Source organism: Pseudopipra pipra, chromosome Z (genome assembly GCF_036250125.1).
Source record: "Pseudopipra pipra isolate bDixPip1 chromosome Z, bDixPip1.hap1, whole genome shotgun sequence".
Lineage (NCBI taxonomy): Eukaryota > Metazoa > Chordata > Aves > Passeriformes > Pipridae > Pseudopipra > Pseudopipra pipra.
The window spans coordinates 37,246,974-37,273,472 of NC_087581.1; the positions used below are offsets into that span (position 1 = coordinate 37,246,974).

Sequence of the window (26,499 nt, forward strand, 5' to 3'; positions counted from 1 at the left end):
TCTCCCAGGTGCTAATTTATTCATCATGTAATTTCTTAGGTATTAGTGATGCTAATTGACCATATTGAGAGAATTGTTGAAGATTTTTGAGCAACTGAACAAATCCCAGAACTGAACAGATGAGAGTTGAAGCAGAAAAAGTCAATCTGGTACTAATTTTGTAAAAATTTTTGTAGCTGAAGATAGTGAAACAGTATCCTTGGTGTAATGGTGGATTTGCTTATTCTGGCTTAAGACCATCACCTTCGAAAAGTAGCTTTAGTATACTGGCTAAAGTGTTCTTGCTGCTAAGAGTTGAGCTACAGACTACAGCTTATATTAATATTCAGTTATTTCTTCATTATGTCATATCCTTCCTTTGACATACAATGATGATCTGGCTCTAGTAAGGCCAATTTAAGCTTTCTATAGAAAGTACTAAGTAGCAGCATGAAGCCTTTGAAAGCCCTCTAGGAGTTTAGGCACATTCATTTTATGAATTTCCATTGACAGTTGCGTAGCCTGATGTAGTAGTAACCTTTAAAAATTGCATCCAAGGTGTTTGGTTTTGTGGTTGCTGAAGTCCCAGCTGTGCACAGGAAAGATGTGAGTAATTCCCTAGTGATGCTTGGCAGTTCCACTATCTGATGGCCTCAGGTCATCCTTTTGCACTAATGATGGTTTGTGAGGGTAAATGCCTCTCTTCCCTACATAAGGGGGAGTTTGTTCCTTCTAAAGTATGAGATGATATTTGGAGAAACTCAGCTGGCACAAATGAGTTCCTTCTACTTGTCTCTGTTGTGTCTAGTTGTGCTGGAGTGAGGGAAGTGACTGCTTATTCTAATCCTGAGCTGCCTATAAAGTGTAAATCAAATTGAATAAAGTGGGAATAAAGTGTAATCAAATTGAATAGGAGAAAAGATATTCTGTATGTGGTGAAGAACATAGCTGTTATATACCAATGCATAATGAAACACATGGATTTTAGAGTACACCTTCATCTATTGAACTGGGTTATTTTCTACATTATAGTTTAAAGTTCTCAGTAACAGGTTCCATCCTCCCATTTTTGCAGAGATTGAGAAGCTTTGGATAGATTATCAAGAAGAAAAGGGATTTGAGAAACAAAATAAACCAAGGTAATCTTAAGGAGATCATTCAGAAACTCTCTTTACTCTGTTCCACCAGAACAGGAGAGTACTCAATAAATTTGAAGGTCACTGAGAAATTTCAGAACTGGTAAAAGGGAATTGCTTTTGTATACAGCCTGAACATTACACCTGTAACACTCATTGCTGCAGAAGGTTGCTAAGGCCAAAAATACAGCAAACTTGAAAAAGACATTGGATACTAAATGGGTCATTGCTGATATCCAGAGTTATTATAATTATTGCTATAAAAGTTTGAAACAGAGATTGCGTTTGAGCTTTGAAGCACAGAGTAGTCTCTGTCTGACAGATATCAAGATGAAACTTATAGAAAGATAACATCATGACTGCCTTTTATGGGCTCTTATCCTACAGTCTGAACTTACTATGCTGGCAGTATACAGTAGTATTTGAATCTGTTGTCTGATTGCATGTATCAATTGCTGTTTGCAAAGTCCTTTAAAATGTACATCTGTATCAACAGAAGCGATAGCCATCTAAACCCCTGTATTTAACCAAATTAAGTCAGAAGTGAAAGCAACATGGTTGGATATCTTTTATAAGCGTCAAAATGCTACCGACCCACATAAATGATCTCACACTACACTGAGCATACAAACTGAGCATGTATGTATGTATGTTAAGGTCCAATGTGTTGTTTTTTTTTTTAAATACAGGTATTTTTCAGTACAGTCTTGCTGCTAAGTCTCATTGCTTTGTTGGTAAGTGCAGTGCATCACATGTCTGGATATGAAGCCTTAAGCTACTGTCCACTTTTCTGAAAGAGAGCCACATCTCAAACAGTGTGTATTCTGAGTGTGTATTCTGCTGTGGAGCAGTTTGGGAGCCACTGGAAATAAAAGCAAAATGACCTTGCAGTTAAAGTTCATTATCTCAAGACATGTAACCAGAAAAAATGAATCCCAAGGTGTTTCTTAGGTTTTCCACCCACCTCATGACTGGGAAAGAAAGTAAAAGAAAACACACACAGCAACGTGATTTCTATTTCTAATTCTATTCTATTCCATTCCATTCCATTTGTACTTCTTTTGAGGCAGAGGTCTTGCAGCTGGTTTTTAGTGTAACTTTAGGAACCTATAGAATTATAAGCAGTAATATTTTATAACCTTCTGGCATGATGTAGCTGTTTTCATTAGAGACTTAACACCAACATGACATATGTAGACTTTTGCAAATAAACAGAACTAGATTTAATTCTGGGTGAAAAACAGAGGCAGTACCAGAGAAATTAAACTTCAGACACCTATCCTGTACATAAACACATTGCAGGAAGAAGTTGTCTCAGAACTTAACAGCTATCAAAGGAGAGATCTGAGGGACGAAAGTTGTTTTTATTTTACTGGTGGTTTCACCTGAAATGATATGTTAGTAGGAAACGTGCAGGTTTGCACAGTGAAATGCTAATCTACCGTGTAGACCTTATCCCAAGTGCTAGGGCTAGGAAGAGCAGAGACCTTTAATCTCTTTGGATGTTCAGGTCTGGCAGGAGTAATTGTAATGGTTTTCAGAGATGGTGTGAAGGTGTAACTTTATGAAGCAAATTATCTCATTACTTTTCTCCTTGTTCCCTAAATAGCATAATTAATATCCAGATGTTCCCTAAGATAAGTTTTATTTCCTGCTCACCTAGTTGACAGACACTGGTGAGATTTGAATTCACAGCAGGCTAGAGTAGATGGCTACCTTTGCTAACAGATTACTGCATCAAGGCATACAAACTCCAGCTCTGTCTCAATAAACTTCAACATATGATTTATAAAGTGAACATAATAGAAGAAATCTATGATGCCTATAATGGGAATCATATTACAGCACTACTTAAAGCACCAGGAGAATTGCCTGAGCAGTTAGTGTATACTTGTGCCAATCTCCAAATCTTATTAGGCAAGAAAGCATTGCCTGGGAAATTATTCATCTTCTTTTCTGTATTAATTCCTTTAATTTTTTTCTTTTATTGAACTAATTAAGGCAGATTTCCAATACATATAGCTTCTATTGAACCTCCAGCAAACATATGTGTTCATGATGCTTTGGCAGTTAATTATTTGTTTTGGATATTTTATATAAGGAAAAAAGTCTCTGCTAAACTTCTGTACCACCAAGTCCATGATGAAAGTGCTGTACTCTCAACTAAAAAAAAAAAACAAACGAAAAGAACTGTTGTTTCAGAAAAAGAAAAGTTATTGCAAGATGATGCATACATATCCAGCACAGCAGATAAGCTTGATTATTTGAGGTGATAAATTGCAAGTAAAAGTTACCTGGAACCATTGCTGAGAAATGCCTCATAAAGGAGACCAAGGCTTTTTACAGAGTGTGGCAGCTTCAAATGATGACATAGTATCTTTAAGAAAGGTGATATTTGTTTGCTATGTAAATAAATATGAAATGTGAGTGCCTATGTGCCTACAATCTACTGATATTGCTGTTATTATTTTTGAAGAGGGTCAGTCTGTAATTCTGTGTGTTTTTCTAAGCATTCAGCACATATTTACTCTTTGGGAAACTCTCGTTGCTTTTAGTGCTAAAGAATGAGATACAGAGTGATTTATAGTTATGTAAGATGAAGTGGGAGTCCTTACTCTTGCAAAATCCGGTCTTGTTTCCTGATGAGTGATACCATCTCACTCCTTTTCTGCTTTTCTGAGGGCATTAGAAAAGTCAGCTGAGGTGCCTTGGATAGAGCTCTGTGCAATTGCTAACGCTCTCTTCTGTCCTTTCTCTTCTCTAGTTTGATCTGTTCAGTGCTCTGTTTCCCTCACTTTGTACTTAAGATCTAGGTTTTGCCCTGTTCTCTGTGATCTCTGTCACTCTATGAGAGGAGGACTGCAGTCTCCTGTGTGATACTGGGAGCTAATGGGATTTTCTTGTTAGTATTGTGGAGAACAGCAGGAATACCACAATGTCAGTTAGTTGAACATAGAGGTTGCTTTGTGTTTGTTACAAAAAGATAGATAAAGTTTCCAGTTTTGAAGAGTAAGGGAAGGGTTTTTTCCATTTTGAAGTTAAAAACTGAAGTTTGGATAACTTCTGTTTGCAGACCTGACATATTTCCCTATATGCTTAACTAGCATAATGTATTTCTGCATGCAATATTGTTTTCTTAGGATATGAAGCAGAGGAAGTGTAGAAAATACATAGCAGCTAAACATTGTAGTTATATATTTCCAAAGATTCTGTTTGACTGCTTGACTGAATAGTACTGACTACAGTAAATATTTGATGTAGTAGTGGTTTTGCTTGCATTTATATGGCTTGATTAGAGTTGCATGGTGTGTCTTCTGTCAAATACAAATACATGTGGATGTTTTTTGTTATCGTTTCTATCATAGACTTGCCCTCAGCGAACTTAAGCAATTATAACATCACCGTGGTGGAAGGAAAGAGCATCACGTTGTACTGTGATACTACTGGAGGGCCACCCCCAAATGTGTCCTGGGTGGTAACTAATCTTGTTTCAAACCATGAGGTAAGTTTTATATTCAAATATGTGACAATTCGGAGACAGGTGATACCTGCTGAATGATGGAATGAAGTTTCACATTCAGCTTTAGTTAACTTTTTATTAAAAAGATGAAAGAGAAAGTTAATGTTGGGATTACATTTGTTTTCCAGTTACTTTCAATCACGGGTGACTGTGGCAGTGCTTTTGGAGAATGGCAGACATTTGTTTATCAAGATCCTGATTTTCACTCTGGTTTTTTGATGTTCACTGGTAAATGAGAGTAATGTAAATTTTTGAAAGTAATGTGAATCGGGATACAGAAACACAAGGACTTTCTCGTTATCAGTGATACCTGCTTACAGAAAATAAATCCAATCTATCCTAATTGTGAAAAAAGCTTTGTGTTCATAATTTTATTATATTTTCATGTCAAAGGTTTGGTGTGTTGGAATTTGGTTGTAAATATTTTGTGGCTTGTTTAATTTTCCTGCCACGTGTTGCTACAAAAAGAAGCCTTGGAAATTGAAGTTAAAATGTTACTAAAAAAAATGGCATGTGTTTGTTCATTTTTTAAATGAACTATGAAAATGTTTCCTCAGTGAAATCATCTAGGAGGGGGAATGTTGTTTTCTGGGATCTTTATATTTTGTGTCCCTACTGTAGACTGTGCGTACACTGGAGATGGCATGATTAAGTTCTTTCTGATGGAAGTATTGACAAAGATGAGGCATTTAAGCAGATATTCAACATGCAGCTACTGACCTCATAAATTGGCATTATTTACACAGTGGAAAAGACCTTCTCTGTATTAAAATTTTGTAGCATTGTTTTTCCTACATTCATGGTGATGCACAACTGTCTAAAGCTTCTTGGTCTATACAAGGTGTGGGATGTGTACTTCCAAAACTCTTCCTGCAGTGTGGAAGAGACAGGATCTCTTGGGTCTCATAGTTTTCGTACTTTCTTTCATAAGGTCATTATATCAGGCTTGTATAGAATTTAACTAGCCTGTCTTTCATTTCAGCTCCATAAGTAAGAGCTCTGCAGAGCTCTAGTTGTATTTTTAAAGTAATTTTCTCTGATCTGTAAAGTTCCCCAAAGTCATCAATCGTCATCAAGAACAAGAAATTAAAACAGTTTGGGGAATCTATGCCAAGTTCTGCTCTTTTTCTCTCTCTTTTTTTAACTTTTTTTTTTTTTTTTTTAGTTAGGAGCCAAAACAAATGGGGGATGCTGTTCAGAAAGTGAGGTCACCTCATTTTTTAACCCTCCTATCTTTGAAATGCCATAATCAGTTTGCTTTATGCTCTCCAGAAGTATTTTGTCCTGGAATAACTTCATCATGGTGTTTTAGAGGGGCTCATAATACAGGCTAACTACAGCCTTAGCCGTGGAGCACAGTAGTCTTTTCAGTAGCAGGAGAGCACATGCCTTTTAAACCTTGTTTGCCATTCACAACTGTCCTTTTCTGTGAGTGTCGCTTTCGGTTTCTTTTCTCTCACTTGCAAGTCTCAGTTTCTGCCCCCCTTTCCTTCATCTCATAATCTGCTTTTGCCTGTTTTCTCTCTCTTTCCTGTTTTAAAAGAGACATTAGCAAATGTTAAAACTAGACTTTAGTTCTGCAAAGCTGTATGTTCTGAGTTTCTATGCTGATGTATAGTCTGACTAATGTTGCTTAGATTTTTCTTGCTTTAGATTTCAGCCCTGAGCCTGTGGTTGAGCCCCTCTGCTTTCAGTCCAGCTTTGGGCACTGCTCACCTCTGAGAATTGCATGCAGAGAAGTGTGTGATGGGATGTTTGCTTTTCCACCCACCTCCCCTACTGTAACACTGAAAGCAAAGGGACATTTAACTCAAATAGAGTTGTGCTGTCATCTTGAGGTTCAAAATTCTGGTTGCACAGGACTATATGCACAAGTGTTCCTACAAATTCCTATTGACTGCCATGTCAGGTTGCTGCAGTTTTACAGATGCATTGTGTTATTTGTGTTCTGTGCAGTGCTGGTGTGTGTGTGTACAGTAAGAAAATTATCTCAAAAGTAGTTTTAAAAAATTATCCTAATTATTGTTTATTTTCTGAATATGTTTGGTTTCTATCCTAATAAAATAGTCTTGTTCTTTGTGAAAAATTCAGGTATGGAAATAATGCTTTGGAGATCATATGAAGGCCTGATTTAAGAACATCAGAGCCATTAACAATTAGCTTGCTTTTTGTGTGTGTGTATAATTCACCCATATTTCCTTAATCAGTATGGCATAGCTGCATATTCAGTATGTCATTTAAGACTGTAGATGGACACTGAGCTTTCTAGGAATCATAAGAATCAAGATTTATAAGAATTATCATTTTTACCTTAATTAGGCTGTACTTAACACATAAAACAGTACTTGGACAATAACATAGGTAGTAGAAAGTATTTAGTTTCTTGTGGAAGGTTTCTTGAGAAAAGAAAGCTTCCCAGAGAAATTTGGTTGAGGAGATAGAAGACACATCATTGTCAAGGTACAGTAGGGCTCAGAAGGCATCAGTGGAAGAGATGTCACGCAGAATTTTAAAGGAAAGAGAGAAAAGGATAAGTAAAGCAAGGATTGAACAGAATATAGGCAAGAAGAAAAAGTTCAAAGAGAACAGGCAGAGATAGACCACAGAAATTGGTTATGAAGTAGGAGAGAGGGATGAGCAAGGGTGTGGGTAGAGAAAAAAACATTTGTGTGGAGAGGATCAAGTGTTAAAAAAAAAAAGGCAGAGACTGAAAGTGACAGGACAGAAACATGGTTGAGTGCAGTGTTTGTAGCGGGACTTCTGGAGCTCTGAATCCACTGCCACTGACTGTTACAATTGATTCTGTAGGTGATTTAGGTCTGTGTGAATAAGGCGCTAAGGTAAGGTTTTGATTAATTGTGGACTGATAGAGTTAAAAGGAAGGGAAAATGAAAAATGCCATTCAGCTATTGCCAATAATGCCCTCCCTCTCCTTTGTTCTTAATGCTGTGGTTGACACATACATGTTTTTCTGATCATTTGTAGAGTGACACAAATAAGAACCCTGCCTCACTAACCATAAAGAATGTTTCGTCCATGGACAGTGGACTGTCGATTTCCTGCGTAGCAGAGAACATTGTGGGAGAGTACCAAGCCTCTGCCGAGCTCACGGTATTCTGTACGTATGCAGGCCTCCATACAGATCCTGAGGCCAAACTGCATTAGCAGGAGCTGTTTTGGGTATAAGTATTTTTTGGTCTCTTAGGTTGTTGAAAAGAAAACCGTTAAGGCATGTGAACTATCTACTTCAGTTAATGCTAAGGAGTAGCCCAACCAGCAGTTGTTGCATTTATCTTTTTCAGCTCTGTATTCTGCAAAAAATATGTTTGTAACTGCTTCCTCTTCAGCTTAGAACAATCTGTAAGTAAAGGTCTAAAATCCCAAATACTAAATGGCACTATCAGTGTGGGAAGGTTTGTAGTGATGTGCGTGTCCATACACACTGTCTTAAGAATTGAGAAGTGTGAATGCATCAAAAAGCTTGTAGAATTCTATGAGACTACAAATGCTCAAATTCTTACTATCTAAAACAACAGCTGCTTTGTTTGAAAAATAATACACTCTCAACATTTGTACGGCCAGATATAAATTTATTTGTCATAGCTTTGAATAGTGCATGTATTTGTCAGGGCCAAGGAAGGGGGAAGGGACATTTAGTGTAGAGGCACTGGCTTCTTAGATCTAGGCTCCAGGCTAAATTCATTTTACATGAATTTACACTGTCATTTTACATGACAGTGTGTTTTCACAAGTTCCAACCCTCTGTTTAATTGAAGATGAGAATGGAACACTTCGTAGATGGCAAACTTGGCTCAGCGTGTGCTCATGACAGAGCAAACTAGAGAAATCACTGTACATGTAGGTTTGTAGGTTGAAATTGGATATGTAATAACTATGGGAAAGAACATAAACTAGAAATGTTTGAACAGTGTAATGAGATTCTGAGCTTGGCACTGTTATGAGTGATAAAAGGGAGTACAACTAGATGAAATTGGATGTAGTTAAGAATAAATATAGAGGAAAATTTCCTGGTAGTGAAATAATGGGCAAGGTGTTGGAATAATCTCTTGAGAGAAACAGAAATAGTCTGTAAACTTGAGGCATTTAGCAGATGTGAACAAGGATGACAATATGTATAGTAGACAATCATCTTTCCCTGACAAAAGAATCCAGGGAATTAAGTAATCTGTTCTGACTTTGATTCTGTGAAGAAAATAGTCAGTGAGTTTGGATTCCTAGCTGAGAATATTTGCAGTGCTACTTGCTTTTGGCCAGCTTTTAAATATTTTCAATACTGCTGTTTTCCTTCAGCACTCCTCTGCACCATTTTTTCAGCAAAATAAAGCTAAAATGTCTCTCTTCCAAGAGAGAGATTTTCTCAGCGATCTAGTAACTGAACTTCCCACACCTTACAGGCTTTAAGTGATTTAACACATGTTCAGTCTTTGTCTGAAACTAGTTTGCTTTGTTTTTTTGAAGAGCAGCTTCATTTCAGTTGTAAGCATAGTACCCTAGGCAGAGCAGGTGCATTCCTGTGTGAGCATCCTTCAAGTATGTACCATTCCTACTAGTAACATGTATTTGTACTGGTGAATAAAAAATACTTCCCTGATAACTTTGGAGGGAGGAAAGGAAAGGAGGAAGGACATGTTCAGAATATTCTGATGTTCTTCATTCTTTTTTTCCAATATAGTTGCACCAAATATCACATTTATTGAATCTCCAACCCCAGACCATCACTGGTGTATTCCATTCACTGTGAAAGGGAACCCTAAGCCCACATTGCAGTGGTTCTATGAAGGAGCTGTGCTGAATGAATCTGAATACATCTGTACTAAAATACATGTTATCAATCAAAGTGAATACCATGGCTGCCTTCAGCTGGACAATCCTACACACCTGAATAATGGTGCTTATACCTTACTGGCAAAGAATGATTATGGAGAGGATGAAAAACGGGTTGATGCTCATTTCATGTCAGTCCCTGGAGATGGTAAGTGTAATTTTTTTTAATGTTAGCAATTGCAAATTTATACTGTTGAGACAGTGCTCTTGCCCAGTTTAAGTATTTGGAGGAAGCTTTTTGTAGGACTTTTTTTTTCTCTGAATAAATGTCTTCAATATTAATTGTAAAATAATGTTTTCCTTGATTATTTTCTTCTTGTTTATTGCTTCTCAAGGGAGGCCATGCCAGTGCTCTATAAATCTTTCCTTTGAGTAGCCATCCTCGCTGCCAGCTAAGGCTAATAAAAGGTTGCTTTTCTGAAGTTTTCCCAAGCCTCAGTTCTGATCCTGGAAAGCATCGACTGCCAATTCAGCCACTCTGTAATTTGCTGCACTGCATACGAATGGAACTAGGCAGTGTATTGCAAGACATGGAGGATGCCTCTGTAGCATCTAGTGCCTTGTTGCAAAATTGATTGTGCGGTCCAGTGAATTGATAATAATATGTTGTTTAGGGCATTGGTAACCCAGAGGCAGGATGGACAAGGTCTCAGGTGCTTTCAGGCATTTTGATGTCCAGTTCCCATTCATCTATGTGAAGGTTGGGCATCTACATGTCTATGAGTATCACTGTTCAAGATAGCTGCATCTTCAATTGCTCTAAAGGTTCTACCAAGGCCACCTAAATGCTTTTTGGGCAGGCTTAAGGTAGACTAATTCACTGAATTGCAGGGACTACTGTAAGTGATTGTTACTCTCTGTGATTTGATCTTTTCTTACATCTTCAAAACCATACATGAAGTGACTGCAAGAACAGTCTCTGTACATGTAAGCATACTGGTGTATGTGGAAGAAAACACTGAGGGGACCTTGCACATCTGGAGTAGAAATAAAGTCATGGTTTTGTGCAGATAATTACATACTCATATCTGAAAATAAGAGCCTGTATGTACCTTTGGCTTTTTAGCCATGTGATATAAAAAGTTGTCTTCTTCTTTTAAACAGCAATGTGCAGTGCTAATGTTATCTGGCAGGAAAAAAGGGGGATGTTTAAATTCTCTCTTCCTATATCTCAGGCTACAGAAAGTAAAAATATGGTCATATGTCATTTTTTCCCTATCAACGCAGTTTGCTGTAGGGAGAAAGAGAGTAGGTCAAAAGACTTTCCCATCTTTAGAAGGAGAGGATGCAGAGCTGATAAAATCAGACTATTTACTCCTGATGTCCTTAATGTTCCTCTCTTCTTTTTTTCTCTGGAGTTCTTCCTTAAGTAGACTCATTACAGAAACATGCCATGATTTCAGCTATTGGCATCCTTTAATACTGCTTTATAACTGTTCAGCAAAACAGTTCACCTCATGGATATTCTGTGTACAGTGGAAGTTCTCTTACACTCTGCTTATTTAATATGAACCTGAGTTCATTTTCTAATAGAATAACAGTTAACCTCTCATACATTTAGGTGATTTTATAATTTTTTGTCTTTGATCCAAATCCCTTCTCCTGTTTTTCCTTTATGCCTTTCCCCTGTGCACTGAAAACTTTCCAGCTGTGTTGTTTTAGATCAGTAAATAGGACTGTAGCTATCCTCTAAATAAGAAAGAAAACATTATTTATTTGTTCCATCATATTTATATTTATATGGAATATAAGTCTATCTATTATCTATATATTATTTAATCTCTGCTGTGTTCTTTAGGCATTTCCCAAGTCCTCTAGTGGATTAAGCTTCACAAAAAGAGTACAGAGGAAATGGGACTATGTATGGACAGGATGTAACTGCATTAGAAATTAGTTCATATATAGTGAATGGCACCAAACCAGTCTTAAAAATTAACAGCAGGGGAAATGGCTTATATACTTAGCCTCCTGAATATTGTTTTTAGTTTTTTCCTGTAAGAATTCATGGCATTGAGCTGCTGAAAATGTCACAATGTTGTTGTCTCCTCCACTGAAGCTCACATAAAAGCAGATGTGTTGTATTACAATTTTCATTCTCAACTATTACTATTTAAAGCACTGTCAAGCTTTTACAAATCCTTAAAAGGCTTTTTCAGTGCTGTTGTTACTGTGTAGTTTCTTCTTTTGGCCCATATATTGTACAATGAATCATAAAGGTTAAGGCCCATGCCCTGGTATTATGTTCATTTCCATGTCTTCATGACTGAATTAAATATTAGTCCTGATGTTTCATGAAATGAGGTACACTCACTGAGGTTAAACTGATTCTCTGCTTATTGCATCACTTGGGCAAATGCTCAGAAGGTAAAAACAACAAAAAAAAATTCAAAACCTATAATCCATATGTCTAAAGTAAATACACATAAGTCTGAAACATATTCTACTATCAACAGCGTAATGCTTCACTTTCAGAGTTGCATCAAACATGGTGAAGACATGATTTCTCTAAGATGCTCTCAATTTCCAGCATGCTACTTGGTGAACTTTTTCCACTGGTCTGAGGATGGAGGAAACTATGTACCACAGTGGGATTTTGATGGTGTTAATGATACCACAATTAATGTTGTAAAATAAGAATTTGTTTTAAATATGAAGACCTAGAAGAATAAAGTTTATATTTTATTGGCTGGATTTTAGCTATCTTTAAGCTGCTAAAGTTCTTGGTTTCCTGTTCTTGCTGAAAGTGACTTGATTATTAGAGATGACACTGCAGTGAAGAGTAAGCCAGAAATGGTCATGGTTTATTCTGGAGGCTGTCCTCATAGTTGATCCAAAATGGCTAATGAATGTCAGAGAGATTTTTACCAATAATAGGTATTTTTAATTAAGCTTATTCATCTACCAACTGTCTATGCTAAAATTCAGCTGAAGGTTCCAAGTCACATATATCTTGTCATAGTAAAAGAATATGTTAAATATGCCATAGAAGTAGCATTTGCTTGTGTGGCATAATGTGTTTTACAGATGTTTTTGGAATTGAGTCCTTTGCTGCTGTTTTATTTTGAAAACATCAAATTTGTAAAGAAAGAAGCAAGCAATCCAAGTGTAGTTGATGTAGTTCGCAAAGATGAGTGAATAGATAAGTCTTTTGATAGTTCGGTTACTTAACAGCCTCTTCTAAAGGGGACCAAAACAATGGTGCCATTCTGTATTTGCCTTGAAGATAAATGTGTGTAAATATGCAAAATTATTGTGGTGAAGTTTAATGTTAAAATAACTTCAACTGATGATTAAGTAGATGCGTTTTTATGTACTAAATAGAAAAAACAATACTAAGTAGAAAATTGGGAGTTGTCTACGATCTTGATTTTTGAAACTTTATTTGAAGTATTCAGTTATATAAAAGGAGTTGAATAGAGTTGATGACTTCCTAGTTTATATCTCTGGCAGGAGTTAAGGGTTTACTAATCTGCTTACTTTATCCCAATTTAAGTGAACGTTAACAAAAATGTTGCCAGAAATAAAGGACTGGGAGGCTTTTTTGTCGTTGTTGTTTTGGGGTTTTTTCCACTTCTGATTGCAGAATGTGAGTTAAAAAATACTGTCTTTCAGCAGATGGATGTTTTACAGCAGAAAAACTGAATCCATGGATTTTTATGGACAGAAATCTCTGGCCAAATGTTGCTTGAGGACAGATAGTGCAACATTTCTTCACTGGTTATTTATTTCTGTTGATTGACATGATGCTTCTCATGGGGATTATTGAACTGTATCTCTGGATACTAGAATATCTTCAGATGCATTTTAAAATAAACCTAATTATCTGTTGCCACTCTGCACATAGGTTGCAACTAATATTTTCAGCACAGTTTCTCATGCTGTGAACAATGGTGTTCTGCTCATATTCACAGTGGCTTTATGCCAGTATAATGCCACTGCTGTGGATTTACTGTATAGTATTATAAACAGAATTATATTATTTGAAGTTGGATGCATCTTTAGAGATTTTAATTATCTATAGTTTTACTTCCAAACCTACAAAAAGAAAGACTAAAAATATGGAAGACATTATTAGACGCCTACTACATAAGCTATGTTATGAATACATTATAAACTAGAATGAACAGGTATGTTAAGATACAAAACAAGTATTCAAAGCATGAATAGTCTAATAGTGCACAATAATTCTGTGGGCGTTCTGTACATTACATTCACATATGTGCTTAGCCTTACCTATGTGCAGTAATTATAAAAGGATGCAAACAGGAACTAGTAAAATTTAGAAAAGTGCTGCCTGGACAGGTATCCATTTGCTTGTGTAAATTCTGGTTTCTGAGACATCTGACTCTTTTGGTAAGAGTTCTGTCTGTGTATCAGCTGTGCAGTTGGCTTCTTGGAAGCATCCTTTTACAGAGTGAATGAAATGGTACTGCTTCAGTTTTTGCTACCTCTAGCCTTTAAATTACCAGCTCCCAGCTAAACCGGTTTGCTCTCACAGTGATATAATAGCAATTTCTTTATCAGGTAAAAATCCATAATTGTTAGACCTCACTGAAGTCTGATTCTGCTTGAAGTCAGGGAGAATTTTACCACTGACATTTCAACGGGAATAGTTAATGTTGCACTTATTCCATATATATATTAATAGTGGAAAGTAGGATTTTGCCCAGTTGGGGAATAATGTGTGCCCTTGCCAGAGCTAACTTGCAGTAGCTCTTTCACATGAAGCAAAATGTTAACTTTTGGGATAGCTCCAAAATGGTTGTAAATGTAATCTGATAAGCAGGTACTGGAATTATTGGTGTTGACTTGCATTGATGTAGTTACTGGTGATTGCTATGGCAAATAAAGTCAACTCTTAGAACAATTCCTGTTCTTATTCTTCCAGCATTTGCAATCTATTTACATAGCTTTTCTTTTTTTTTTTTTTCTCTTCTCCGTGTGCAGGTAGTGGCCCAATTTTGGATCCAGACGTTTATGGTATATATTTGATTTCCTTTTTCTTTTCTTTTAATGCTAGAAATTAAGGAACTGAAGCCATTAAGAGATTGAATGTCAGGCTCAGTTAAATTGAAATGTCACATAACACGATTCTAAAAGGTACTCTGTGTTTTTGGTTCTTCTGCCTTATATTCAACATACATGATGGCAATATGATGTTTTACTTACTCTGCTGCTTTTGATTCACATTAGGAGAAGCATAAATCCACTGCTATGAATGGGTGCAGTTGATCCTGTAGAATGAAAGCTGTCTAATGTAGTTCACAGACATTAGGTTTTGTGAACCTTTTGGAGGCATTTCTTGGAGGAAAGAGAGTTTGTGATTTCTCCTTATATAACTTAATTTATTTTTTCAAGGATGATTCTATACTTATTTTGCCTCCAAAAATGTACCCCTAAATCCCACTTAAAAATGAAGTTGGCATAAGTAGGTTTTCCTATAGGCAATTTATTCTGCTCTGTCCACTCATTTGTACCTTCTCTTCATCTCTCTTACATAAGCAGACCATCACGTCAGTGGTAGCTGAGTCTGTGCCAGGAGATTCGATGGCACAGTGTTCACATTAGTTTTTTAGTTAGGAGAAATGTACCTAGTGAAAGCCAGTGTGCACTAGAATAGAAGCTGCAGAATGAAAAGCAACTGGCTAGTTTTACAAAATATTTCTGGTATAGTGGGAAAGATCACCTTAACCAACGCACCCAAACAACCTGAAGCTGGATCCTATTTGGAGTAATTTTTACTTGGATGAAATGGCCCATGACTCAAGTTAGCTAAAGCTGATCTAAATGTTATGTCTTTGATTCCATTCCATGTCATTAAACTTTAGCAAATGTGCAGTTGAAGCATCAATTTGACTTTAAATGCTTAGAAATTCCAAAGGATAGCTTCCCCTCCCTCTCTTTCCAAATTCTTTTTTTTTGTTTGTTTGGTTGGTTGGTTTTTTTGTTGAGAGGGTTGGGGATAGGAGAGTGGTGATGGTTTGCACAATTTCTTCATGTGTTGTATTATATAAACTGTATGCATGAAGATTTTGATTCTGAGTTGTTTATGAAGGCCCTGATGCCTGTGTATGGCTTTAGTCATGTGAGCGCTGTATGCTTCGATTGACTTGGGTAGGATTCTGCTAATATATTGTGCTTTGAGTTTTGCTGATGGATTACACCCTGCAAGACCCAGTCCTGGTGAAGGCAGCCTTCCTTTTTATTCTTGGCTGTTCTTTCTGCTGTTTAAAAGTGCTGTCGTTGTGATGTGAGGTGATTTCCAAATGTTTTCCATTAAGTGTTTTGAACATACAACAGAAAATAGAAGAACTGATGAGGCTGCATCAGGCTGCATGACATTGTGTTTGCCCGTGGGAGTCCAGACTGCATGGGGCAGTTCCTGTAGTGCATGGAGCAGTCATTAGTGCCTCTAGCTCACCTCTCTGGCACCTCTTGGAAAAGGCGAAGAGGGGAAGCTGTCCTGACACCATCTGGGAAGTAACTGAGAGAAATAAAGCAACTCATTTGGGTATGAGCAGGAAATTTAAGTGCAAAGCCAGCTCCTTTGGCTCTGAGTTCACATTTTCATGCTACGATGCTTCTTCTAATTTGATTGTGAATGTGAAAGAGACAACCTGCCTCATATCAATCAAACCCCCAGAATGACTGTGCAGGGCCTGCCCCCCCTGTCCCCCCCCCCCCCCCCCGTGCTGATATGACTGTGCTGTTATGTCTATCCCAGCTGCCATGCACCTTGTTTCTGAAATTGCTGCAAAATATGTCTCAGCCTCAGCTGCAATTCACAGCAGTTTTTATAGTTATTGGTGGCTGCATGAGGTACACAGCACAGGAGAACTTGGCCCTGCAGCAATATGAGTCCTACCTAGCATGAGTCAAGAGGCGTGACCCTGTCTGTATAGTGCTCAGCGTTTATGTCAGGATTTCATAGTGAAATGAAGAGGAATTTGTTTAACTCAGAATCATCTGGTTTGGGCTAGATAGCTGTTGTGTGTGTTTTCCTTGACTGACTCACCCATTTCAAGACGCATTGAAGATCTGGCACTATGCACCTCAAATGCATATGATTCACAATTAGACAGCAGGGAATGTCAGCACAACACCTGTGTACTGATGCAGCCTACTTTAGCTCTTGCCCATTTGAACATAAAAGTGCATTCAGGGGATTCACAGACCAGACCTGAAACAGTCTGTATGGTTCTCACTAGTCCTTCAGGGTGTGATTTCCAGTAGCTTAGTACAGATACAAGCACAAACACAACTGCAAATAGCATCGTCTTTTGCCCACTGCTACTTACATGTGAAATTAAGAGCAAAAAATTTCCTTCTTTGAAGTTTGTTTTACAAAGTCAGATCAGTGAAGGCCCTAAAAATTTGTTTTATATGTTGGTCTTATAAACCTACAATAAATATAAGGTTGGCCAAAACTATATTTGTGACAATGTTCCCAGGTAATTTTAAAGGAAGTCCAACCTTCTAGGCCTAGGTATTTGTTATAAAGCAGGCTTTGCCTGCAAATAAATTAAGAAGTCTCTTCCTCTCCTGTGGCAAAGTGTGTAGTCATGGTGACAGATGGTCTTGTCCAAGAGTCCAGGCTGCTTGTGCAGGTGAGCTGTTCAGGCAGGGGTTGTACTACTTGGATGGGCGAGAAGTGCTGTTCATACTTCTGTTGCTGATGCGTGGTAAGCTACACCCATAGAGATGCAGTGCAGAGTTGTGGAATACAAATGGTAAAAGACCAAGAAATTGATTTTTTTTCCTCATGAAAGCTCTGTATATTTAAAATGTATTTTGGCTTGAAAGAGTCCTGTCCTTTGGCATGTATAGTTTAGAGCCAAAATAGAATATGTGAGTTGTTTAGACATCCTGACTCTGCTGACTATAGCACTGATGCCAGAGGTAACTGATAGCTTCCTCTACCAAAAAAGTCTGCAGCCTGCTAGTGCCTTGCAGAAAGCAGGTGTGTTCTTGAAGATCAAAAGCCCAGTGCAACGTCTTGCTAGCACTGCCAGCTGAGCTCTCCAAACTGGCCTTTGGAACTAAAGGAGAATACCTCTGCTGGGGTGCAAGCGTTCCCTGTGCTTGCTCAGCAGCAGCTCTGTGATCAGAAGAGCTCCTGCATCTCTAATTAGCAAGAGCTGTGCCTCTGTGCTCTGCTTTTTCAATTTCATAATTAAAATTTCATCTGTAGGCTTATGGCACTAATTTTAATCCAAACATGTAAAGAAATACCCAGTGAATTGCAAACTTAAATTACAATGCTGGAGGTGCGTTTTGTAATAGGTGCAGTTTATTGCCCCTTGTTTCTTTCATCTGCACACATTACAGTCATGAAATTGAAATGTTTAGTGTGTTTCCAAAAGTAAATGCAAAATATATGCATTTTTAAATTTTATTTTAATGCATGTTTCTCTTAACATATATTACTATTTGATTGTTTTTATCTCATTTGAATGATTTTGTCAGGAAACCATGAACTATATATTTGTGTTTCATTTTAAAATTATTATAAATAATTAAGCCATGTTCATTCTTTGTATGGAATGGTTCTGGATTTACCCTTGCAGCCCTATCAGTGGAATTATTTTGATAAGCCAATAAATTTCTTCATACAGGTTCAGGCACTTGAATTTTTAAAGGATTACCTGTATGACAGCAATGGTAAATGGTAACCCCTGTGCACGCAACAGAGTTTTTTTATTATTTATTAAACAAATAAAACCAGCTATTTCCCATTTGATACTCATAAAACTAGCTAGAAACTCATCTGCCGAGTTCATCAGCTAAACAAAAGTGCCCAAACTAATTTCTGAGACTGTCCTATATTTGACTGAATGCAAGGGCTCAGTGTAGAGGGCAGTCTTTCATTTCTAATGGGAATTCAGAAGTGCATTAAAATAGCTCTCTGGATGGAGTTCTCATTTAACTCTAGTGTTTCCAGTAGGAATACACATTATGATGTAGATTGCTTCTCTTTTCATGTTTGTCTGTCACAGCACATTTGTTCAGTTATATGCTATAGTGATTCCCCCCAAAACATTCCAGCTTCATTAGCAACTATGGGTTGTTTCCAAAGAGCTCAAAGTCCCAAAGTTGATAGTGACCTTACCATCTTACAAAGCAGAAATAATGAAAACCATTTCCCCTCCAAAGTGACAAAATTATAAAAGCAACCCTTTTTCCTTTCTTAAGAGTATGAAACCACGCCTAATGATCTTGGAGATGCCACAAATAACAGTAATCAAATCACTTCCACGGATGTTTCCAACAAAGAGAATGAAGATAGCATCACTGTAAGTATATGTGGTGTTTCCTGATCTATGATTTTTGTGAACTTCCTGGCTATAAAACTCACGAAGCTGCAGACACTGTAACAGGACCCTGAGCTACCAGAACACTATAACTATTAGTGTGTTGTGATCAAAACTCAGAAAAAAAGGGGAAAAAAAAAAAGAACAATCAGTGCTCCCCACTCATGTCCTCCCCCCATTTTTTTGAAAGAGTGAATCAATTTTCAGTTCAAGTAAAACTGTTATTTTATTTCTTGCTTTTCTGAACAATTTAACTGTAATTTTTTTAGCCTAAGACTTTGCATTTAATTTTTAGTTAAGGAGAGCAGCTCTTCATTTACAAAACAAAGACATGCAAGGTAACTTGAAGGTTGTTGTTTGAATACCAGTCCTGGAGTCAGCTTCTCCTTAGAGAAAGGATGTGCTGCAACAAACTTTCAAAATCTAATTGTATGTTTTTAAAACATGATTTCTTGTAGGTTTTTGTTTTATTGGTATGTAATAGATTTTAGTAAAAGTGGCTGAATTGGTATAGGCCTCCTCCTTTGCTGCCTTGCCTCTCATGCTTTCCTGAACTGAAATGTTGGAAACTGATAGTGGGTTACCAGCCTGGTTGACATTGCAGCCTCCCTCTACCAGTGACTCTGTAAAGCAGCAAGCAGTGGGGTGTGTGCATTCATGAAACAGAGAGCAAACTGTGAGCTGGGACACTGTGCTAAAAACTGGGAGGATCCAAAACAGTCTTGTCTCATCTGATACTGGAGTCATTGAACTGCTGAGGTGAGAAAGGAGGGATCTGTGGAAATCCGCTGGTCGAAGCCTTTAATCAAAGTGGGGCCAGCATGGATCCTCATGGGTGTGTCCTCTCTGGTTTTGATGTCACCAGTGATGGAGGCTTCCCAACCACTCCAGGTAATTTGTACCAGTATTCAACCATCTTCACAGTAATTTTTTTTTCCTATGTGCTTTTGTTACGTGCAACATGCCACTTTTCTTGTAACGTGCCACTCTGATGGAAGGGAAAGGGGTGATGTATGCTCCCTCCCACCTGCACTGAATGTGTAGGATGTTGAAAAAGGTGTTCTTATAGCTATCTGAATCTCTGCTCCCTGCAGAATAGAAGAAACCTCAGCAAGAGTCTGTTTTCTGTACTATTTGATCTGAGTTCCCAGTTGAAATGAATCTCTTTTCCTAACTAGATTAATCTGAATGTATACTGGATATCTTTGAAGGTAGTTTACAAGTGCAAAACAAGCAGTTCTGTTTGTGTCCTCTTCTTTTTTAGGTGTATGTTGTAGTGGGAATTGCAGCATTGGTGTGCACTGGCTTAGTAATAACACTCATTATTCTGAAGTTTGGAAGACACTCCAAGTTTGGAATGAAAGGTAAGCAGGGGTTTTTTTTATACCTTCCAGAACTGTTGTGGGTTGTAGGAGTTGATACTATAGGTGATTGTTCTGGGAGCAGTCAAAATAGCTACATTAAATGCCATCACATTTAATATTTTTTTTATTCATCAGGTAAGTAAGGGCAGAGGTAGATGTAGACAGAGTGTAGAATTTTGGATGATAAATATTTTTTCTCTTTTGTTCTTATGACAAATCCCATTTCTCTGCCGCCTTCTGCAAATCCCCCTGAGACACTTCCTGGAGTAAAATATTTCTCAAGACAGCGTAGGTAGGAAGAAGACAGGAAATGAAATTTATTTTGCTACAAGTTTGATAATAACAGTTTGATGAGGATCTATGCTGTATGTAAGAGGTACAACACAAGACAATACGACAATGTCGTGTTAAGGTGATTCAAGAGGAAACAATGACAAGAGTGGAAGGTGCATTTGCAGTGGGTCCTGTCAGATTCTGACAGATGCATTTTCTTGTGCTTCTTGGGGAGTAGCATCTGGAGGGAGTGGCGAGTACTCATGTCCCTGTGAAAGTGGGAAATCTCAGCCCTTTGTTTATTAATTTATTTATTTTACAGCCAGATGGAGGTAATATAACACAGAGGTACCTGCAACAACTCCGTTACCATATTATTTTACTGATGTCATCAGTCTGTGACTGCTGATGTGAGTGAAATGGTATTAAAAAAAGAGAGAAATTTAAAAAGACCACTGTGTACTAAAGGAGATGAAGTTTTGTTCTTAATATGCGTAGATGAGGGTCTGTGGAGAATGTGGTGACTAATCTTCTGTTAATCTCATGTACTTCCTCTCAACTGTGCTTATGGCATAGTACCACATGGATATATATTTTGGTAATCCTTATGTGCTCTTGGCAAGTGATCTTTTCAGAGATATCTACTGTATATTTTGTGTTCTTGTATTCTGTTTAGAGTAGATTTCCTGGAACAAATGAAATTTGAGCACAACAGAAACGTAGTCGGTGCGTATCAGCTTGCTGGGATGGTAACCTTGTCTTTCACCTCCTGATACGATACAGTCTCTGCTCTTTGGGGTAGCGTAAGAAGAGGACAGTCATTTTGATATACTCTGCATACAACACAAAGTCAGCAGGATAGAGCTGCAGTTTTGGCGGAAGGCTAGAAAAAACTTTCTGTAACTGAACCACAGTTCAGCGTAAATTTTACTTGTGTTTGAGGCTTTCTGAATTGCATTTACAGAGCTGAAGTAGATGGAAGCTAACTGAGAGAAACAATGAGAATTGTCTGTTGTTAGTTCTTTAAAGCTGAATACTTGTTAGGTTTTTCCAGATGTGCATTAAATATTTCAATGCTATTGGAGAAACTAGGAAGTAAACTCTACCCTGAGGGAGAATGCACGAAGTTCTGTTTTGTGTGGTAGTGTTAAATTACCTTCCAGGATGCTATTAGTTTTTTAAAATCTTAAGATACAACTCTTCTCACAAAAATAATGCACTTGCCTAATCAGTAAATTTGACCTGAGTAGTTCTTTGTTGCAGAATGGTCCATGTAGATCATATTTTCATAAGGGTATATTTTGTGGAAATGACTATATGAAATAATGAAAAGGCAGCAACCTCATATATATTATTTTTAAATCTGACCAGTGATGGTTAGGAAAATCAGTAAAATGAGTTTACAGTTCAGGTACACCCCTTCAAAAATTAATTACAGTCATGGTATGTGTGGTAATGGTGAAATGTCACTGTGAGCTACAAATAACTCTAATGTTTCATTAGAAGGGAGTGACTTTCACTTGTCCCTTAAATGGACCTCAGACTTCTCCAAAGTGTGCATTCACACCTCAGCTTCACACTGTGGATTTATCCATAGTCCAAAGTCCCAGAAACTCTCTCCCTTTATCATTATCAGTATTATTGAATTGACCTGAGATTAGATTTTTATAGATATACAATACCCAGACTAATAAGAAAATATTACCTGCTCTGAAAAACCTGCAACGTATGTTGAGAATTCATATAAACAACATGGTGTGTTCGAACATGAGAAAAATAAGGCAAAGGTGACAAGAAAGGGTTTTTTTGATCATTATTGGTCAGCAGAATACATTTAAAATGTGTGTCTTGGAATTTGTGAATAAAAGGATCAAGCCAGCTACCTGAGAACTCCTTGAATCATTTGCAATTGAATTTAGTGACAGCAAAATTAATCCAAACTGCATAAAGACAATGTGCTGTAGTGGTAGTTTAATAAACAGTCTTAACAGGGAGATGGGAAGGAGTGAAATATCCAGATTGCCATGGAAAATATTTATAAAACAAGATTAAAAGTTCTCTCCAAAATTAATAACTATTTTGTATTCATAAGAAGTAACTTCCTGAGTTATATCAAGCAGAAATGCATGAAAGGCTGTGCTTCATTTTTCTGTTACCTTCTGAGAACACAACATGGTCACTTCGGATGCCTTGTCATTAAGTGTCTTCCCACCCTTCTTTAGCAAGCCGTTTGGAGAAAAACCCCAATTAGTTACTCAGTAACTGGAGCAGTCAGACTGGCACCAAATGGTATTTTACATGCAGCCATGTATATGGAAAAAATGTACCACTGAAAATCAGAAAAAGAAATGTGTATATACCCAATCAGCACTGTCTGTGCCATAGGAAATGTGAGGGATGAAATTTTCATCTCATTGAGGTTCTCAGCAGGCGTCTGTAGCTTCTGTAAACATTGTTTTACACCTCATGTTTTTAAATGCCAGTTGGTCCCATCTTTTACATGGGCATCATCTGCCCACTTCTTAGACTGTGTCCTTGCTGAGTTCTTCTGCACTTAAAGAGCTCGAGCGTGGTTGGAATGTGGGACTGACAGTGATAAGAGTCCCCAGAAGGAGATGTGGAGCGGGCAGTTGTGTCTGAGCTATGCTGCCTCAGAGCTGCCCATACCTAGAAGCACTGGTCATGCTGAGGAGCTGCTCAGCCTGCCACAGAGCACACATTCCCTGTTGTCTTCTTTTCCTTACCGGACAGAGCAGAAAAGTGTCCACTTTATGTGTTAGGGAGTATCAGGTCCTCTGGGAGCTTCTAGTTCTTTGGCAGTACTGATCAATCTTTTATTAAGATCTCTCGAAGAGTTGTATAAAAATTAATTTTTTTTTTACTTTTGTCTATTCATTTGGTATATCTAAGGTAAGAGAATAAGTTGGTATATGTTAATTTCACTCAGTTATCTTTCCAAATTGTAGTCATAGAGTATTTTTACAGGTAAGGAGGGCAAGCAAAGCATTCATTCACCACCAGTAACAAAATGTAAACATTTTGTTTGTGATGTTCTGTATTCTGATTGAAGTTGGATTGTCCTGTTTGAAGCAAGCAATTGTTTTAATTCTTGCCTTGCTTCTTTTTAGTCTGTCTTTTAGAGCTAGAGAAGATAGGAGTAGAAAAAGCTCTCATATTGTGCTAGACTTCCCAACTTCTGTTGCAGAATTGGTCAGAGTAACTAGTGAAACATAGTTCTATTTCGCTGCTTGTGTACATTTTAAACACTTTCTTATACAGAGTCTGTTTGCCAACAGCTTTGTATGAAAAGCTGCTTTTTGTTCCTTGAATCTGGAGATGAGGTTTTTAGACCCTTGCAAGATGCAGCATAAATGGTGAAAGCTTCAGTTAATTTCTTAAATGCATTTGTTAAGACTTGTGAGTTGCTCTTACAAAACACTTTGGCTTGCTTGCTGGGGGATGTGAAAGTGCTCATGGTGGGAATTCAATGAAAGCTGCCAAGACAACTCTTACAGTTTTGTGTGTATTTCTGACTCCATCTAACCAGCTTATGAAACTGAAAAATAACAAGGGAGCTGAAGTAGAGAGGGCAAGGGAGTGTTTGTGAACTCCCTGAGAAGAGAATTCTAGTCCTGTTTTATTCTACTTTCCATGTTGAAAACTCAATATAAGTAATCAAATGGTTGCAGCATAACCAGCCCAATAGACAGTTTGCAAATGTTAATAAAGCCACTGAGCATGAATGGAAGTATAGAGGAAATCGATGGAAAGTAAATTAATGGATAAACTTCAGAACACCATCATTCAGTTAAAAGGATGGAAATATTTTTGTTTATTTGAACTGTAGTAAATTTTAGCACAATATGTCTCTATTCCAGTGACAGGGCAGTATTGTTGCTGCTCCTTGCTTGCTAGGGAAGTTGGAAATGGGTTGTTACAGACAACAGTATTATCACAGCAGCCTTACTGTAGAGATAAATAGAGTTTGTGTAGGTTTTACCAAAATCAGAAAGGGAAGGGAAGCCACTCTTATCCGAAGCAGCACCTTTTGTCTTTTAAGAAGTTAACAAATAGCATTTGGCAGAAGTAGAGGAAAATCTGTGTACTTAATCCATGTGGGGTAAGAGAAGTTTTCATTTCTGTGTTTGTAGGAAGTTTCTGTCAGTGCTTTGAGCTGTGTGCTGTAGTGCAAAGTGCAAAGGTGAGAGAACAAATAGTCTGAAATTCGCATTATACTTAGGCAGTGCCAGTTATCCTGTCTGTCGGCTTGGGTGTAATGCTTTGAAAGGTGCTTCTCCTTCCTCGAGCATTCTCTGAACTACCTACCATGTCTAAATGTAAGTCCTGACTATGAATGCTTCACCCCTTTCAAAATCTTGCAAGTCTGTGCAATTCAGGGTACAGATATTTACCTTTCTGTCATTAAGTTATGAGATTGTACAGGTTGATCTAAGAAAGAAAACTGTCCCTTTTAGGACACCCCAAAATACTACATTTCCTTCAAGTCCTTGCTAGCTGCTTCTTGTCTTTTTTTGAGTGTAAATTTAAAATTTGGCCTCTCAAGGAGGATGCTGTTCTCTTTTATCAAGCTGATTAAAAGTTAGGAACACACCCATGTGTTTAGCCTGCCAAGGTCGAAACTGTATTTTCTCCTACTTCTTGATAGCTTTTTCTCTCAGGTGATTTCTGTAACTTCTGCACTGAACCCTGAATGTCCTTGAAAACTTTTAGATAAAGGCACTGGTTATTCCAACAGAAGCACACTGATAGTCCAGGAATGTTTTTTCTTCTTTGTGTGTCATTCACTATATTCTATTTGCTTGTAAACTCTTGTTACATTTTGACTTTTGGCCCAAAAGAAACACACAGGAAGGCAGCTTGGAACTCATCTCATTTGCTGCATATTTCTCAGCTGTCTTACGGTATTTTAGTTTGGCTAAGAAACACTGTAAAAAAGCAAGATAAGAGCCTCCTTACAAAGCAGTATTGTCATTCTGACACAATGATGTGACATAATGACCAAAAGACTTTAACCCTCATTTACCCATATTTACATGACTTCAAATACAGTGCTGTCTAGGTGAAAGTGGAGTGCTTTACCATTATGTCAGACACGTAACCATTTATTCAGGCTTTTGCATATTCTTTTGGCTGTATTTTTAGGGCCATCAAGAAACATTTTTCCCGTCTTGCTTGTCTGTAAGCATATAGCAAATGGTCATTGTTTTTCTGCTTTAATACATTTTGTTTGACTTCTTGTTGGCGAGGGACTGATTCCAAGCTACTTAAAAAAAACCCTGCTTCATTCACATTGGTGGTTGAAAAATTCAGATTTAGGAGAGTTTAGATGACTCTGAGTGGTTTGAAGTACTGATATGGGAAAAGGGAGAGCTGTTCTGTTTATTATTAACTCATGCATCACATGTCTGGCTTAAGCAATTGGCTTGCTTATAGAGTAGGAGAAGGGTGAAATGCCGTTAATATGCTAACACTTTTTCTCCTTTTAATTCTATACCGATTACAAAATAGAAGCTTTTATCTTCTGCAAAACCTGCAGTTTGACAGCTGTGATCTAATGTTCAAATTGGTCTGCAATAAGCTTCTAGCAGTAATGGCTTCCTGGACAATTTTGCCTTGTTTGACAAATAATTCAGAAGATCAGTTTGTAGCTTGGGAACACACTGTTTGACTTTCCTCAAGTCACTGAAATACTGAACTTTTTGAGTTTTCGTTTATACCTATAGAAGTGCTTTTGTGCTGTGTTGTGCCTACCTAAATGCCAATTCTGTGGGTGTCAGTCCGTCAGTGTCTTTAGAACATTCCATTATTTAGTCAATGAGCAGAATATAAAAGAGAGATCAATTCATATGAGTCAGTGTCATAAAATCAGATGTAGAGAAACATGAATGTGCTCAAATCTACAGTATTTTTATTGAGTAGACAATGTAAAGGCAATGATGATATTGCTCATCTGAACCACACACAAGGAGCTGTTTTTATTATTTGACACTGTCATTCTAATCCCTGCAGTCATGGGCAGATCATACAAATTGTCTGTCTTAGGTGCACCA

General features: G+C 37.5%; 1 protein-coding gene across 16 annotated transcripts in view; it reads left to right on the forward strand.

Annotated features, from left to right (window-relative positions):
- The window catches only part of NTRK2 (neurotrophic receptor tyrosine kinase 2), a 203,686-nt gene that overhangs the window by 39,104 nt on the left and 138,083 nt on the right, over positions 1–26,499 (forward strand). For all 16 annotated transcript variants that reach the window (XM_064643024.1, XM_064643023.1, XM_064643025.1 and 13 more), the window contains 6 exons: positions 4,481–4,617; positions 7,621–7,753; positions 9,329–9,628; positions 14,428–14,460; positions 18,673–18,773; positions 20,056–20,155. In XM_064643024.1, coding sequence (XP_064499094.1) covers positions 4,481–4,617; positions 7,621–7,753; positions 9,329–9,628; positions 14,428–14,460; positions 18,673–18,773; positions 20,056–20,155 — 804 coding nt within the window. The remainder of the gene's footprint in view (positions 1–4,480; positions 4,618–7,620; positions 7,754–9,328; positions 9,629–14,427; positions 14,461–18,672; positions 18,774–20,055; positions 20,156–26,499) is intronic.